At 51.2% G+C, this 16,739-nt stretch overlaps 5 protein-coding genes across 5 annotated transcripts; 4 read left to right on the forward strand and 1 right to left on the reverse strand.

Moving 5' to 3' along the window:
* Nucleotides 1–409: 409 nt before the first annotated feature.
* On the forward strand, nt 410–1,755 carry T310_4228 (Aldo-keto reductase; the record flags this gene model as incomplete). The annotated part of the gene is made up of 5 exons (XM_013472865.1): nt 410–441; nt 512–662; nt 729–1,085; nt 1,158–1,627; nt 1,740–1,755. 5 exons carry the CDS (start codon nt 410–412, stop codon nt 1,753–1,755), a joined length of 1,026 nt encoding a protein of 341 aa, XP_013328319.1.
* A 207-nt stretch (nt 1,756–1,962) lies between these two features.
* On the reverse strand, nt 1,963–3,627 carry T310_4229 (uncharacterized protein; the record flags this gene model as incomplete). The annotated part of the gene is made up of 1 exon (XM_013472866.1): nt 1,963–3,627. One exon carries the CDS (start codon nt 3,625–3,627, stop codon nt 1,963–1,965), a length of 1,665 nt encoding a protein of 554 aa, XP_013328320.1.
* A 2,572-nt stretch (nt 3,628–6,199) lies between these two features.
* T310_4230 (uncharacterized protein) lies at nt 6,200–6,756 on the forward strand (the record flags this gene model as incomplete). The annotated part of the gene is made up of 2 exons (XM_013472867.1): nt 6,200–6,252; nt 6,369–6,756. The coding sequence occupies 2 exons, from the start codon at nt 6,200–6,202 to the stop codon at nt 6,754–6,756; spliced, it is 441 nt and encodes a 146-aa protein (XP_013328321.1).
* Nucleotides 6,757–7,562: 806 nt separating this feature from the next.
* On the forward strand, nt 7,563–9,233 carry T310_4231 (DUF409 domain protein; the record flags this gene model as incomplete). Its single annotated transcript, XM_013472868.1, has 5 exons — nt 7,563–7,610; nt 7,734–7,832; nt 7,873–8,050; nt 8,117–8,735; nt 8,825–9,233. 5 exons carry the CDS (start codon nt 7,563–7,565, stop codon nt 9,231–9,233), a joined length of 1,353 nt encoding a protein of 450 aa, XP_013328322.1.
* An 818-nt stretch (nt 9,234–10,051) lies between these two features.
* T310_4232 (Proteasome activator subunit 4) lies at nt 10,052–16,094 on the forward strand (the record flags this gene model as incomplete). Its single annotated transcript, XM_013472869.1, has 3 exons — nt 10,052–10,500; nt 10,558–15,964; nt 16,032–16,094. 3 exons carry the CDS (start codon nt 10,052–10,054, stop codon nt 16,092–16,094), a joined length of 5,919 nt encoding a protein of 1,972 aa, XP_013328323.1.
* Between the last annotated feature and the right edge of the window lie 645 nt (nt 16,095–16,739).

The following is a 16,739-nucleotide window of genomic DNA, read 5'->3' on the forward strand; positions in this document are numbered from 1 at the left end:
ATTCGGCAAGTTTCAACGGAAAAGCAATCAATCAAGCTTAGGAAAGCAGGTGGGGTAATTAAGTAGGTAGCTACCTAGGTAATGTATGGACATGGGTCTCAATCGAAAAAAAAAGCAGCATTGGAGTACAAGCTTTTTTCTTATTGATTGACGACCTGCCTAGTGACGTATTGTGCGGAGATTTATTATTAATTACTAATTATTTATTTATTGTGCTGGTAGAGCAGTCAACAATATTATATTACTGTTACTCCGCACTGAGCTGCTTCTTCTATAAGAACCCCGCAGCTAGGAATCCTCTCTTTTCTCCTGCACTACCTACTTGTCCTTTTTGTACTGTACAGTGAGGGATATTATCTATATTCATCTGTCGACTTGCTGAAAACGAATTCTCCTGCAGTCAGTCACCATGGCGGACGTTCCCCCGATGGAATATGTCAAGTACGTGGACTCCCTTCTCTCAGTACAACAATACTTTATGTTATGCAGTGCAATTGCTGATGGTCTTTAGCCTCGGCAAGTCCGGGCTCAAGATCTCCAAGATCGTCCTGGGCGCCATGTCCTACGGCACCTCGGCGTGGCAGGAGTGGGTGCTGAACGAGGAGGAGGCTCTGCCTCTGCTGGAGCATGCCTATAAGCGGGGGATCAACACGTGGGATACTGTAAGAAAATTCCTGCCTTTCATATCTATATGCAATGCTAAAGTTAAATGATGATTACGACTACAGGCCGACGTCTACTCCCACGGCAAATCCGAAGAGATAATCGGCAAAGCGCTGAAAAAGTACAACATCCCGCGCAACCGCGTCGTCATCCTAACAAAATGCTACTTCGGCGTCGACGACGAGGGCAACCAGCCGCCCATTGCCGCCACGGGCACCAACGACGGCGCCTGGGTCAACCGCGTCGGCCTGTCGCGCAAACACATCTTCGACGCTGTCGACGCCAGTGTCCAGCGTCTGGGCACCTACATTGATGTCCTGCAGATTCACCGCTTGGATCGCCAGACGCCGCGCGAGGAGATCATGAGGGCGCTGAATGATGTTGTCAATAGTGGGAAGGTTCGGTATATTGGTGCGAGTTCGGTATGTACTGACTCTAAGCATTGAGATGCCCTGCAAGAATGATGTACGCTTACTAACCTGACGACGTACTAGATGGCTGCATGGGAATTCCAGACACTGCAAAACATCGCCGCCCGCAACGGCTGGCACCAGTTCATCTCGATGCAGAACTACCACAATCTGCTCGCACGCGAGGAGGAGCGCGAGATGATCCCGTACTGCCAGGACACGGGCGTGGGCCTGATCCCCTGGTCACCGCTGGCACGAGGCGCGCTGGCCCGCCCCTGGAACAGCCGCAACACGACGCGCGAGAACACGGACCGGGCGCTCAACGTGCTGGTGAGGTCGCGCGAGAGCGAGGCCGACAAGGCCATCATCGACCGCGTCGAGGAGCTGGCTAAGAAGAAGGGCGTCAGCATGGCGCAGATCGCCACCGCTTGGTCGCTCAGCCACCCGGGTATCAACCCCATTATCGGCATGAACAGTAAAGAGCGCATCGATGAGGCTGTCGCTGCTATCAAGATCAAGCTCACGGACGAGGAGATCAAGTACCTCGAGGAGCCGTATGTGCCGAAGCCGATATCGCCGATGGAGCGGTGATTATTTCGTTCAATTTGACTTGCAAGAAGAGGATAATTTTTTGTTTCAGATGTATATACAGTATGGTACATACAGAGGAAAGGAGCTTTGATCTGATATCCCAATTCTAACTCCAATTCTAATTCATGCCAACGCCAACGCCATGCCAATTCCAATGCTAATGCATAGTATAACAACGTTCAGTTCACTATCGTTCGTCATCACAGGCATAACTTCGTCGGTCAGATGAGATGCAAGATGTAAGAGGAAAGACACGAGGCATCTGATTGATTTTTCTGTCTGGCACTGCCAAGACAGATCAGTGTCTCTTCTTCCCAAATATTGCGCTGAGTCGGTGCCATCGCTTGCCCTTTGTTTTTGTCTCTTTATCTTTCTTTCTATCGCCATTCCCCTCAGGGGCGTGGGTGTTGCTGGTTTCCTGACCGCGCACGCTTCGCCTTGTATCCGACGGGCTGGTTTCTGTCAGATGTTGTGGGTCAGTATCGGTAGATGTCTGGCCATCCTCTCTCAGATCAGTCCACTTCAGATCATTAGGGACTGTCTTGTTGGACCAGTCGGAAAGATATGCCGACGCACTGCGGCGGTCGGCTCGCTTTTGGGAAGTGTGTGAAGCGGACGACAACGACCGCAACCTCTGTGAAGGGAGGGTTAGAGACCGGTTGATTGACAACGGCTGTCGCGAAGAAGTCGAGCTTCTGAGCCTTCGCCCTTCCGCTGCTGTCGTGTCCTTTTCCTGTCCTGAGACCGTGGATGACTGTTGTTTCGGAGACACTGGCGAACTAACCGAACTGTCACTCCGCGGTGACGCGTCGCTGTAGGAGAAATTCTTCGACCAGCCCTCCCTGAACGCTATCCAGACACCGGTGACGACAATGAGCGTCCGAAGGTCATCTTCCATATTGATCAATTCCCGCTCTGTCTCGCCGTTGCCGCCGACAGATTCAGCGAGTGATACGGGGGACGTGACTTCCTCGCTCGGGGATACCGGCGAATACTGTTCGTACACGTCGATGCTGTTGCGAGTCATCGAGGCAATGACCGGATGGCGCCGCGTATTCGGGTTGATCATGCTGAAGGTGAACCGTTTGGACGGCTCGCCAGATTCGGAAACCCCCGACCCCGAGGTTCGACGACTTCCCCGGTTCCGCAAGACCCACCGGGCTTTGCGAGATTGCTGCTCGCCTTTCGAGATGAATTCATACGAGCCATTGGGCAGAGGCGTCCCCTCCCACGACACGCCCGAATTCAGGCGGATTTCGATCTGCCCGTTGCGGATGGCATCCTCCCTGAGAGGCTGGCAGATGGTGGCAACCGCTTCCCTCTGATCTTGGCCGTATTCCTCGGACGACACACTCCTGTCATCGTCCCCCGAATTGGGTGGTTCGTACGAGTCGCTGGTGAGGACGATGAGGTCCCGCGGACCTAGGCGATGGACGGCTCCGAAAAGCTTGGGGAATTTGCACGCCAACCGGGGCGATATCGCGGCGGGGAGCACGTCGAACGCGGGCACGGGACGAGAGGTCGGGCCGACCTGCTGCAATTGAAGGAGCAATCTGGGTCGTAGTCTCCATCGCCAGTGGCGGGGATTGCCGGGGGGATGCGCGAGCTGGAAGGTGGTCTTGGTCTTGGATCGGGCAGAGCGCTTTGGGATGGCGACGGAGGGTCTGGTGGGGACGAATGCGCTGGTAGTATTGTCATCGCCATCGCTGTCGCTGGAAGAATAGAGACTACTGGGGCGCGAGGATTGGGTTGACAAGGGAGGTTGCCCGCTGGCGGGCATGCTATCGTCTACCGACTTGGAGGAAGAGGGACCGAACGGGGAGTTGATCGTAATGGTCGGTAGCGCGGGGAGAGCAAAAGGCAAGCGCTGTCGCTTCTCTTCCGGTTTCTCCTCCGCCTGGGGAGAGAATTCGTGACGATGGGCAGCGGCCGCATCCGCTGTCAGGCCGAGATTAAACAGCATCGACTCTAGCAGACCGGCAGATGAGACAGCAGCATGAAGAAGAACCGTAGGAAATGAACCTTGGGTGGAGTGAAAAGACTGGCCTGCCAGGAAAGGACAGTAGGTGATGTCGTATTGTGTGGTGGTATCCGAGAATCCGTCTATATAGGGAGGAGGACGTCAGTAAGGGATACGCGACATGGCGGGAGGAGGCGTTACACATACCTGGCAGTGGATGGGATGCTTGTCCTCGCGTCTGCCAAGGCAGGACGAAGGAGTATATTAATGCTAAAAGGCTGCCTGAATAACTCACAAGATGCTATGCATCATAGTAGCAAGCTAAAACGGGGCCACCAGCACCATTGCCATATGGCTCCCGCCGATCCAATTAGTCGGGTTGTCAGCCAGCATCCGCCCCATGGGCATGAGACCAGGGATAATGCTGAGTCTGACAGGCGGATCCACCGTTCTCGAGCATGCCCTGTACGCACGTAGGTATCCGAAACCGAAGAGCGAGAAAACCATTCGGGGACTTGGCGACGAGTTAGGCCGTGCCCGACGGAGCTGGACGATTCCGGAGCCGAAGCTGTACAGTTGCAACTTGTGCTGGACGCCTGGAGCTTCCGCGGAGGATCCACCCAGCAGTCAATCGGTCAATCGATCAGTAGATAAAAGAAGTTAAGAACAGGACCAGTTGGTCCGCTTACTAAGTTAGTATACGATAGTCGACTCGAATAAGGATGCCTGGAGTGGCTGTGTTTGGCCCATTTCGTTCTTGGCATCCACTCCAGCAGAAAGGGAAAAAGTGACGAAAATTCTAGAGGACATGACCGCTATGCCGTGCATAGCACAGCGCAGCGAGCACGGCATCCGATGCTTGCATTGCTTGTTCATAAGAAGAATAATGTTGTGCATAGAGTTCGGTGAATCCCCGGGTGGGCCAGCCTGCGGTCTGCGGTGTCGATCCGCAAGGCAGCCACATTGCTAAGCCGATCAATCATCATCAATTTGATCATCAAATCCGATCAGATCAAGCATCTTATCACCGAGTGCCGAGGGCTGCCGCCACCCGCTGGACGAGCCAAGAACGGCGTTTCACGACCCTCTGCACCTCGCAAGTTCGCAACCATTTCTCTTTCTTCAGCAGATTTGTAAGCTTTTATTTTAGGCAGTAGCAGCCTTGAGTGACATGACATTATCAATGAACCAGTTCATGCAAAGCCTCACTGTCCAGACTGGATCCATATATGGCTTAGGGAGGCTGTGTTGGAGCAAAGAAAGATTTTTAATTTCTGGTGGAGCATTCTCTTCTTTTTTTTTCTTGTGACCCCACCATCGATTAATCAAGCAGCTATTACGGAGTATATTCTACAGAATATAGGGCTGAATGGGAGATCCACTAGGAGCCTACTCTATAGGACCATATCGAATACCTCGGTACCTCGGTTCAGTTTTCGAAGGCTAGGTAGAAGCATACCAGGCAGATATACTCCGGAGTAGGTCTTTTTTTATTATTAATAAAATTCTGGTTTTGATGGATCGATGACGGTGCCAAGAAGGGAATAATATAGTGATCATATGATAATATCCTTGTTAATGATCTAGCTATACTATGGTCTGGTATATGCTTGCTGGTAGCCAGGTATATAGATGCGAAGCATTCTAATTTCTGACAGAGAAAATGCAATGACATCAGTCTCCTTTGAGGGAGATAGTCCAGATAGGACTGGTCATAGGGGGCAAAACTTAAGAAAAGTTCATACTGATCCCGGGAGATCAGGAGACTATGCATGCATTAGAATCAGAGTTGAACACAGGGTGCAGGTAACTGGTGAATCTGATTTCTCAAGAGAGATAGAGAGAGACCAGATTGGAGTGCAAAAAAGGTCTAGTTGATAAAAACACGTCGCCTTTATTGTCTCTCGATCATGTCTGATAGAAGAACAGAGACAAAAACTGACTGTTTTAGTCATCTCGTCAGGAAAGAATATAATCTCTAGTTCTTCAGCTCCGTCAGCTGGCCAAAGAAAGTATTTATCCATACATTCAGAAAATCTCTAAATCTCCAGAATCTGTATAGCATAACAGTTATCAGAAACTTGCATTACCTTCTATTGATTCCATTATTGACGGTCCTACCTACCAGGAACCTTGGAACATTCACCCGTTGCCTAAATAATAGCTACCATTCGTCCCATGCCGCTCGACCTATACCTCATCTAGCTCCTGGATTCTTGCATTTGATCTACTTTGATTCCACTAGTAGCTCCTAGGTGTTTCTGACGACGAGTTGATCCAACTTGGTATCAAACTCGAGCCATTCCCGATCGACGATTCACAAAGCCCAACATTCTCACCACATTTCTTTGAACCGCTGGAGAGGTCAACGCTGGCATCATATCCCATTGATCATCAGCAATTGCAGACTGAACTTGACGATGATCCATACCTCCTGTACTATACGGACTTTGATGCAGCAGACGGCAAGCAATCTGGAGAGACTCCCAGCTAGACAGCGGATGGCCCTGAAGCCGTACGAGTGCACACGGGAGATTTGGCAATACATCAAGCAACAAGTTTACATAGGAAAATCATGCCGGGAGATGGATCGACTCTCATGGACCTCAGTGGTTGGGAGAGAGTCAGGTAAGTGAGATCAAATCTATCATTGCTTGTACGCCTTTCTCCAGACGCTAACGGATTCTCAATGGCATGGAGGAGAACATGGAGGATCTGCACCCTCTTCTGCGAGAAACGGAAAGTCACACTGGCCGTCTTTACGAGACAGTTGAAATGCTCGAGTGGAAAGGTTCGGGCGCAAAGGTCCCTCATCTCATCATGGTCACATGCCACGAGTTTAACAGGACTCCACGTCTTTTATATGGAGAAGTGGCACTCCTTGTGTGGGCAATGAACATTCGTCTACATCAAGAGGAGTACAGGAGGTACCACACAGCGCCGGTAGGTTTACCTCTGTCCGCATCCTTTGCCTATCAATCAATTCTAACCCCAATACCAACAGATCCTGATGTTGTCCCTGATGTGCCCCAAACATGGACGCCTCCTACACTCTCACATAGAACAGGGGATATTGAGAATTCGGTGCAGTCAGATTTACAGTTTCGAAAAGCAGACCACCGCTCCCTTTGAACTATTTTATCGCTACCACCTTAGCATCCCGGTGGGGATGACCTCCACCCCGAGAGGCACGGGAGAATCTCCTCTTTCGATTTTGTTTGGTTCCTTGGGTTTTTGACATTCTATGATGGTGATCTTTGCTAGTGCCTTCACCAGTAGCTACAGAGAGAAACATTTAAAATCTCAATAAATTGGAATCGAAAAAGCTTTGATCTTTTTATGGAGATGCCTGTATCGATACCTGGAATCCAAGAACACGGCCGATCAAGAAGAGGAGGGAAGGCACAAGCAGGCTATCCCAATTTGGAAGGAGCAACACAGGACGGGACCTACCTCAGACAGCATTATTACCATAGTTCCTTCCCTGTAGGAAAGACTCCTCTTGGCCTTCTGCGATTGATGGTAAAAGGAAGCATGCAATATACCTAGGAACCTATATTCCAGAGAGTACGGTTGTGCTGGACACTGGAACTTCGATCAATCGGTCAATCTATCAGTTGGTCATTTACTACGTTAGTATATCAAAATAAAGAGTGCCTGAACGTCGCTGTCTTGGCCTATTCCATTCTTGGCTCCACTCAAGTAAAAGAGGAAAGAGTGACAAAAATTCTAGAGGGCATGACCGATATAGCACAGATCTGATGCTCCTGTTCACAGTGCACACTTCACAATAAGATAAGTTCGATGGGTGGGCCACCTGCTGTCTGCGGTGTCGATCCGCAAGGCAGCCACATCCCTACAGGAGGCATGAGACTATACCGAACAGGGCAAGCCCCTAACATCCCGGCCCATGGATGAACAGATCCATCGTTATCACAATGACGTCCAATGATCGAACTGGCTATACAACTGAAGTTGTATCTGCAGTGCGTCAGAAGTATTTTTCATGATCGAAGCATCGGCCGGCCTGTGATGGATAATGACGCTCATCGTCGAAAACCGGGGACAGCTCTCGCTCCCTCGACTAGCGAAAAAGGACCCTCGTCCAGATATTTGTTTCTGCTCCACCCCATCAAATTCCTAACTGCGCTGTTTTTGGCATGGAAGGCCTTATTATTTCTGGTCGTTATCAACTGCCCTGGACCCGGGTATGACACATCCACCACCTTGTTGCTGGGGCCGTCCCAGTCACCAGCCTCCGTGACGGAGCTGTGGAAAGCTGCCTGGCCCTCCACCTCCACCATCTTGCGATTCGTGCGATGGGATTCCATCTACTTTGTACACATCGCCGAACGGGGTTACCTGTATGAGCAGGAATGGGCCTTTGGATATGGTTACACTAGATTGCTGTCTTATCTTACTGCTGGTATGTCTACATCTACCTCTGCTTTGGGCCACTTCCCAGCGCTGACGACGTAAAAATCAATTCTAGCCCTCCATCCAACGGACAATGGGATCGGAGCAACCGAGATCACCCAGGTGGCCGTTGGCATCTCTCATCTGAGTCATTACTTGTCTGTCCTCGTACTGTACGCTTTAACGAAGACCATCTTTGGCACGGAGACGAACACCCAGAGGGCATTCTGTCTCGTCTCAGCTGCTCTCCATATCATTTCTCCCGCTGGTGCCTTTCTCTCTGCCCCCTATGGCGAGCCTCTTTTCTCCTTTCTCAACCTCACGGGCTTCTACCTCTACTTGTCGGCAGTTCTGAACGAGGACACCGGTAGACAGATAACGCGAGATGCGAAATTTCTTGCTTCTGCTGTCCTTTTTGCGTTGGCCACGACGGTCCGCAGCAATGGCATCTTAAGTGGATGTCTATTTGCCTATGATGCCGTCTTGGGAGTCGTTCGGGTTATCACCCGCGGTTTCTCCCTCGAAACCGTGCATCGCTTGTTTGTCATCGTCCTCGGGGGCAGCATCGTCGCTCTAGGGATGGTTGGACCGCAGTACGTTGCTTTCGCGACCTATTGTACAGATCCGGATTCGTCGCGGCCTTGGTGTAAACAGCTCATTCCAAGCATATATGGCTGGGTGCAAGCACACTATTGGTGAGTTTCGTCTTTACTCTTCTCTGGTGATGTTGCGCCTGGCTGATTGATATATTATAGGAATGTGGGCTTCTTGAAATACTGGACAGTCACCAATCTCCCGCTCTTCTGTCTTGCGGCACCAATGCTGGCAGTTCTGTGTCAGTCAGCTCTCTCCGTATTGCAAAGGCCGCCCGCAGAGCAGATCTACTTGAGTTTTGCACCCGATGCTTCGTCGCAGAAGACAAGTGTTCGGCAGTCATGCTTGACTCGTCTTGCCATTTCGCAAGGTCTGTTGGCGATTACGGCTTTGACGAGCTACCATGTGCAGATTATCAACCGGATCTCGTCCGGATATCCGGTGTGGTATTGGTATTTGGCTTCATTGGCTCTGGACAAAACCAAGCCTTCGCAGCCGGCCAGATGTCTCTTCTCGGCAGCTACGCAGGGCATGGCGATGTATGGGCTTATCCAGGCGGTTCTATTCGGTTCTTTCCTCCCGCCAGCCTAGGGAGCTGATTTGTCACGTAGCGTAGCAGTCTACAATACGAATGCTAATGGTGTTAGTTTTGTGATTGCGTGTAGATGCTGCCTGGCCGGCATCGCGGTCCCGGGTCGGGCGAAGCAGACTAATCCTTTTTCGAGCAGCTAAGGCCCGACCGAGAGCTGGCCAAGCCGAATTGCTGCTGGACACTGAGCAATCGCAGACTCGGTGCTGTAAATTTCAGAAAAGAGGAAAAGCACATCCACCGGTGCACATTGCCTGGAATTGCGATTGTTGACGGCTCCCACCAGGGGGTGAGTTGTGTGTCTGGCATCCGTTACGTGGAATTATGTCATCTGCAGCTTGATACGTTCGCTGGCCGCACCTCTCGATCAGCCCTGACCAAGCATCGCGAGCGGAGCTTTGGTCACCCTACGGTCAACTCCAGGCCGTGCATCTCCCAACAGCCATCGCAGAGTCTTGAGATGGTCCCTTCTAGTCAAGTTTTCTGCAATTTCTGAGAACCTTTACTCTCTGCCAGGATTCCTAGTGTGCAACGACGGGAATTCCGCTCCAGTCAGTACTGTTGCCCGCCGCAGCGTGCTGATGCGAACAAGGCTGCGGCGCATTCTCCCGTACGTCTGCAGTCATCTGGCAAGCGGGTCTTGACGAGCTTTCCCTTCGCCATCAGACTTGGATGAAGTGCGTTCGTCGCCTTTGTCTTTTCTTTCGCATCCTGCAGTTTTTCCCAGCTACTGACATCCATCTTGCTTAAAAAGGGCTCTCTCTTCCCAACTCGCGTCCCACGTGCCCTGCCTGAGCAGAACGCCGATCCCCGGATCTTTCCGCAGCCATGGACAATCAAAATGCGAGGATCTCAGGTTCCATTTTGACAGCCGAAAACTTTCAAAATGGGAATGAGCTCTCACGGGCCACTTCTCCCGGCGGGGAGCCTGCCGAAACCAACGGAGTCAACGCAGATCCTGGCAAGAAAGCACGGGTTCGACCACGCACGTATCCTTACTTCAAGTACTTGCCATACCAGGTCGAAGACGACAGCGAGAGGGAGCGTAATCTTCATGAGATCCTGAAATGTCTGTATGTCGCGGTGAAGGCGGGCGACTTCAGCCCCGGGGCCGTACACTGGACACGCGAGCTGAGAGGATGGTTGTCGCTCAAGTTCGATCCTACGCGAGAGGAAAGGATAAAGCTGGTGAAGCTGTATTATGAGCTTTCCCTGGCTCCGGGAATCGACCCCGGTGTTTCAGAGAGATTTGCAAGCATGTTCATGCTCCTCACCAAGTAAGCATCCAGCTCCCCTCGACATGCATGCTCTCGCGCTAACCCGTACGAAAACAGGCGGAAGCATTATTTACGACCGGTGAAGGATCTGATTTTGGACTGGAGGCCTCTCTTCAAAGAACTGAAGACTTTCGTCCTACCGACGGAGTCGGGCTTGGTGCACTCGACCAATCTGAAGCGCAACATCAAGACGCTGACCAAGATGTGCGCCTTTGCTCAGCTGTATTTCGATCCATGTGAACTGCCCGCGATGCTTGAGGAGTTCCTCCCTCACTTTACCACATCCTTCTCGGAGGGCGCGTTTGTCGTGGTCGGCTTGATGAACCTGTTGCTTCCCACGTCCCCAGCACCGGAGTCCAGAGAAGATCTGCGGCCTCAGAATTATCTGCCCACTTACTTCCATATTTGGTCTCTCGTCAACCGGTCCAAGACGTTCGACATGAATTTCCTGGACCTTCTTTCTCGGCTGGCCCGAGACTCATTGCCCGTGTCGTATATTCCTTTCTCGGAGTATGGCATCTTTACCAAAGAACAGTCAGCACTCGTCTTCACCGCTATCCTACGTCTGTTGGAGATCCCGGTCGGACAGGCTACCTCCCCGTATAGCGCTGTCGTCGACATCTCCTCGGGCTTGGGTATCATGCTCGATCGCGACTCGCGTAAGCACCCCGTCACCCACCATATCGCACGGTGGATCGTGATGTCTCTATCCCCGGCATGCCTGGAAGCGGAAGATTCCGTGTTGTCCCAACTAGAAGGCCTCATCCAGGCGGTGGAGACATTCTTCCATCCTTCGAATTCAGGAAACTGGACGAAGACGCTAGCGCAACTGGTGTACTACCTCGCTGACTTCTTCGTTATGCGCTGGAACCGCGAACACAGTGGGGAGATGGAAGTGCCCCCCGAGCGAAGATTAAATGAGGCTTTGAGAAAGCGCTTCGTCCTGGCCTTGCGTGATGTGATATTTATGGGTATCTATGCTAAAAGTGGGACTGCAATGAACTTTTCCCTGTCTACCCTACAATGTCTAGCATATCTCGAGCCCCATCTCATCCTTCCAGGCGCATTGCAAAGAATCTACCCGTCTATGCATGGCCTAATCGAGGTCCATCGGACGACATCCTCCCTGAGATCACTACAGGTCTTATCCAGAATCATGGCCCGCACTAAAGGATACCGTTGTCATCTCACAACCCTCATGGGGCTTGCATTACCCGGAATCGACCCCAACGACCTGGAGAAGTCCTTGTACGCCCTGTCTTTCATCCAGTCTGTCTGTTACAATATTCCTTTAGAAGACTTGACGAAAGGACGTGACGACGTCAATTGTAATATGCTGGCGATGCAATGGGTTACTGGGGAGCTGGAAAGGATGGAAGCGGAAGGCGTGGAGGTCAAGCTGAATTACGACACCGATCTGAGCGATGAGACGGAAGAAATGATCCTTCGATCATCCACAACCGGCTTTGGAGAGTTCTTGATCTCTTTCCTTGGCCGTGTATTCACGCTCCTGGAGAACTTGCCGGATTCCACACGGGTACGGAGCGGTTCTCCCGAGGAGAACGTTGTCAACACCCTTCCGGCAACTTTCATGCCTTTACTTGCTGCCTTGTCACCCGAGCTTTACGACACAGCTCTGAACAAGATAGTAGAATTTGTCGCGAACCATGTGATCCACCAAGCTCGAGACGCGATGGCCTTCATCTGCAATGCTGTTTGCAAGGTGAATCCCGAAAAGGCTCTCAAACGTTTCATACCTATGCTAGTGCAGGCGATCCGCACTGAAATCGATGAAAACGGCGCTGCCTCCACTAGAACTACGGGCACTGATGTTCTCCCCCGGGATCGGGCTCTCGTTTGGAACGTCAGCATGCTGAGCATGTGTGTTGTCCACGTCGGAGATGCAGTTCTCAAATATAAGCAAGAACTCTTTGATATCGCCGTGTACATGCAAGAGAAGTGCAAAGGCATTCCAACGGTCCACATCTCGAATTTCATTCACCACCTGCTCCTTAACCTGACCGTTACATACACCATAGATTATTCCCTTTTTGAGCCTCAATCCGTCAAGGACGGTGTGAAGATCGAGCATTGGGGTTATAGGCAAGATCCTCAGAACCTGACAATCAAATGGCATGTGCCGAAACGCGAAGAGATCGAGTTTGCTGTCGCCCTTTTTCAGAACCAAGCAGAAACCGCTCTCGATCAACTTACCGCCTTAACCGATGGAACATCCAGTGTCAAGCGTGATGGAAGCGGGAAAGAGTGGTCCGACGAGGTGACCAGGAAACTTGTGCTACTTCGACTTATCATTTCTGGCATCTCAGTGCTCTTTGACCCCAAGGCAGCTTCCAAGGTTAACAACAACAATGGCTCATCGGGCATACCGAGCGATGTCGAAATGGTCGAAGCTAACGGGTTTTCATCTGAGAATAACAATGGAGACAACGAAGGAGATACCTCTCTTCTCGACAGCTCCGATGATGCAACCGTTAGGGAGACGTTCACCTATCCAACGGGGTACCCATTGGATGAGAATGATCCCTTATATGCTACTATACACAATATTAGGGAGCGTGCGGGCAGGGTCCTCCATGAGGTGCATCGTTTCCTGACGGAGAAACAGGAAGATGACGTACCATGCTTCAGTGCTTTGTATACAGCATATCGGTCCTGGTTTATCGATGTTGGTATGGAAAGATCGGCCCACGTACTGGATCGGGTCACGCGACTCCTTGCTGCGGACATCCAGCCATATAAGGTCAGCGGCATTCGGAAAGACTACCCGCGGCCGCTGCTCGTGCGAAGGGCCAACGTCTATCATCTGCAACGCTTGCGGCACAATGCTGCTCCCAGGCCGAGGTCTGAGCTCGACGAGAGGTTGCTTCTGGATCTTGCAGAGTCATGTGTTTCCCTCTATACAGACATCCGACGCAATGCCCAAAGTGCTGGCGAATCTGCTTTGAAGGCCGTTTGGGGCTCTCGTCTTCTCGTCATACCTCCATTAATAAAGGCTTTGCAAAAAGCTGTTGCGGAGAATGATTATCCGCGGATCAAAGGTGCAATATATTCTCTCTTGTTCGGCAGCCTCTCGAAGACCGTAGGACGGCACTGGAAGTATACCCCGGCCTTGATCAAGGCCTACATCGATGCTAGCGCAGTCGACAAGCCTTCAGTGCAGAAGTTATGCTCCTCAGCCGTTTACCTAGTCATGGACTACGGTCGTCCGATGGATAGAATGGCCGTTCTAGATCAAGATATTGTCAATTCAATTGCGCCGGCGGAAGACGTGGAAGACAAGATCGAACAGAAGCGCAAGACGATTAACCACAAGCGCATCATGATTGAGAAGAGAAAAGCTGAGCTCGCTGAAGAACTTGTGAATTTGGCTCGAGCATCTCACTGGAAAGTAGCCAGCCGGGCTGCGACGATCGTAGTGAGTATCGGTCTGAGGTTCGATTATGTTGCAAGCGAGAATTTGGTGGACCTCGTTACCCTGGGATCCATCGATAGCCATCCGGGTCTTCGCGGTATGTACTCGCAAGCGCTCATCGCTCTATTCACCATGATCGATATTCGGGCCATATGCAGTCATAATTATGAGAATTACATCCTGGGTAATCAGCACTTCCCCGCGAGGATCCAGGTCGCTACCAAACGTTATGAGAAAGGTTGGACAGAAGAGTTTCTGTCCAACTTCGCCAAACCAGAAGCCGAATATTACATCGATCATGACTTTCCAGGATGGCTTGTATGGCCCGAGAAGATGCCAGCCTACAAGGCCAACCTTACAAAAGACATCGAATACGATGAGCTGGAATGGAAAGTTCGTAGCCACATGGGCAAGCACTTCACCCGAGAATGGTTCTCGAAATTCTTCATGTATCTCAAGCAGGAGCCCCGGGACGTGTCGGCGGACAAGTTCCGGATGGCTTGCTCGATGATGCTGCTGTACGTCTTTGAACTGATGTTCCGCGATGGGCTCACGGCGGCCACATTTGATGAGGTCAAAGAAGAGATCGCGGCCGTATTCGAAGATGGAAGCGATAAACACCAGCATCGGGCAACCGCGGAGATTCTCGGGGCCTTGATTGGCTCTGTAACGGACACCGACGTGGAGAAGAGGTCGATAGTTTGGGAGTACGCGTTCCCAATGGTCCAGAAGATCTTTACCGACATGTTGACTCCGGAGAATTCTGGCTATTGGACTACCTTCCTTCACATGATTCTGCAATGTCGGGATCCGCGTCGAGCGTGGCCGTTGGTCGACTGGCTTGCGAGTTTCAGGCTAGATATGACGTCTAACGCTGCATTCAAAGAGAGCTCGAAGATCAGCCTGCTACATCAGTGCATCATCGATGCGGGTTGGCATTTCCAGCTGGAGAAGCCCATTGTTGAAGATTTCCTGGCACACCTCGATCATCCCTACAAGGGTGTCCGCGAGGCAATGGGGCATACTTTGGGATCCATCTATCGCACGAGATATCACGAGTCGCACGCCGACGTGAACAGTCTTATTCAGGCGCAGAAGTCGGCCTCTTCTATTGGCACATTCCCCTACGAGCCGTCGGAAAGTTTCGGCAAGATGATTAGGGAAGTTTTCGACAAATTAAGACAATGGCGGCATGAACGGGAGCCGGGCCAACAGACACCGTCTTCATACACATCTGGCAGCAAAACGGTATTACTCTGGCTGGACTCGACCCTTTCTTCTCACGAGTGCACCCAACTTGTGCCGTTCTTTGCGGACGTCTTTACCGAAGAGCTGCTGCACATGATGGACATCAAAGAGGATCCTGAGTTGCAATCGTTGGCCTATCATGTCTTCCGCCACTTGCCCAATATTCCCTATCCGGCTGAGCAGAACTCTCCGTTCATCGACACTCTTATCCGAATCGGGCAAACCTCGCCGTCGTGGCACCAGCGACTTCGCGTGATGATCAACATGCAAATCATCTACTTCCGCCGTCTCTTTTTGCTGTCTGCAGAGGATCGAGAGAAGTTATTTGAGTGTGTCGCCAACATGCTCCAGGATTCGCAGCATGAGGTCCGAGCCGGGGCTTCAGCGACTCTGTCCGGTATGATTCGCTGCTCGCCAGTTGCACTCCGAGACGCCGTCGTCAAGAAATTCCAGGAGCGTTTCACCAAAATCCTCATCGAAAACCCTCTCCCTAAGAAGCCAAGGAATCACGTGGGCCGGTCGTCAGCCACATCTAGTCGAACAAGCACTCCCACTCCAGAACATACTCGACTCATTATCATTCGACATGCAGCCGTGTTGGGTCTGGGTGCGCTGGTTCAGGCATTCCCGTACGCCAGTCCACCGCCGCGGTGGATGCCGGATGCCTTGGCTACACTCAGCACGAAGGCGGCAAATGATCCTGGCGTTGTTGGGCAAAGTGTCAAATCTATCATCAGTGAGTTCAAAAAGACAAGACAAGATACTTGGCATATCGACGCAAAGGTAGGCTCTCCAGCGCCACTCCAGTAACCAAGGTGACTTTATCAATAGCTAATATTTCTTCTCTTAGGCATTTACCCAGGACCAGCTCGAAGACCTATCTGGAGTCCTCTGGAAGAGCTATTTTGCCTGATCTCTACATTTTATGTGTGACTGGAATGATGACCAATCTTTGACGTGTATCATCTCAGATAGGCATTGGGAAAAGCGCTTTTTTTTTCGTGCGTGTTTTGGCATATAGCGTAGGGGGTGTTTTAACAAAAGTTGGATTCAAAGTTAGTATTTGTGTTTCTTCGATTTGTGTTTCTTCTTGGGTCGTTTCTCCAAGAAGGAAATAGCCACGAGCTAGTTCTTCTAGAGATGCTAGGTCCTGGGATTAATGCGATGTTATTGGGTAATTGGATTATGGCTGGAATCTGGACCTGTATGTCGGAAGTCAGATAGAATTACATTCATAATGGGATCATAGTAGAGTGGTTAATACTGTATCTCTGCTTTGTAGTTGATGCCTTGCACGTGATATCAGATCATGTGACCGAGTCGTCACCTGCGACGGTTCCGTGCCGCCTTGGATCATCACCGCACCTCCAACACAAGGGGAGAGCGTGTTGAAGCAGGCAGCTTGCAGTGGCTCTGCTTTTCACCGGCACTGCCTTCTCTGACCAATTTCCAACTACCATTCATTCTTTTTTTCCAACCTCGTATTGCCAGTATTTAGTTACGTGGTCGGTGAATGTGGCGCCGCAGTCGCATCTTTGACACTTTGCACTCGGGTTCG

The sequence above is a fragment of the Rasamsonia emersonii genome (genome assembly GCF_000968595.1).
Source record: "Rasamsonia emersonii CBS 393.64 chromosome Unknown ctg1118621760101, whole genome shotgun sequence".
In the NCBI taxonomy this organism is placed as follows: Eukaryota; Fungi; Ascomycota; class Eurotiomycetes; order Eurotiales; family Trichocomaceae; genus Rasamsonia; species Rasamsonia emersonii.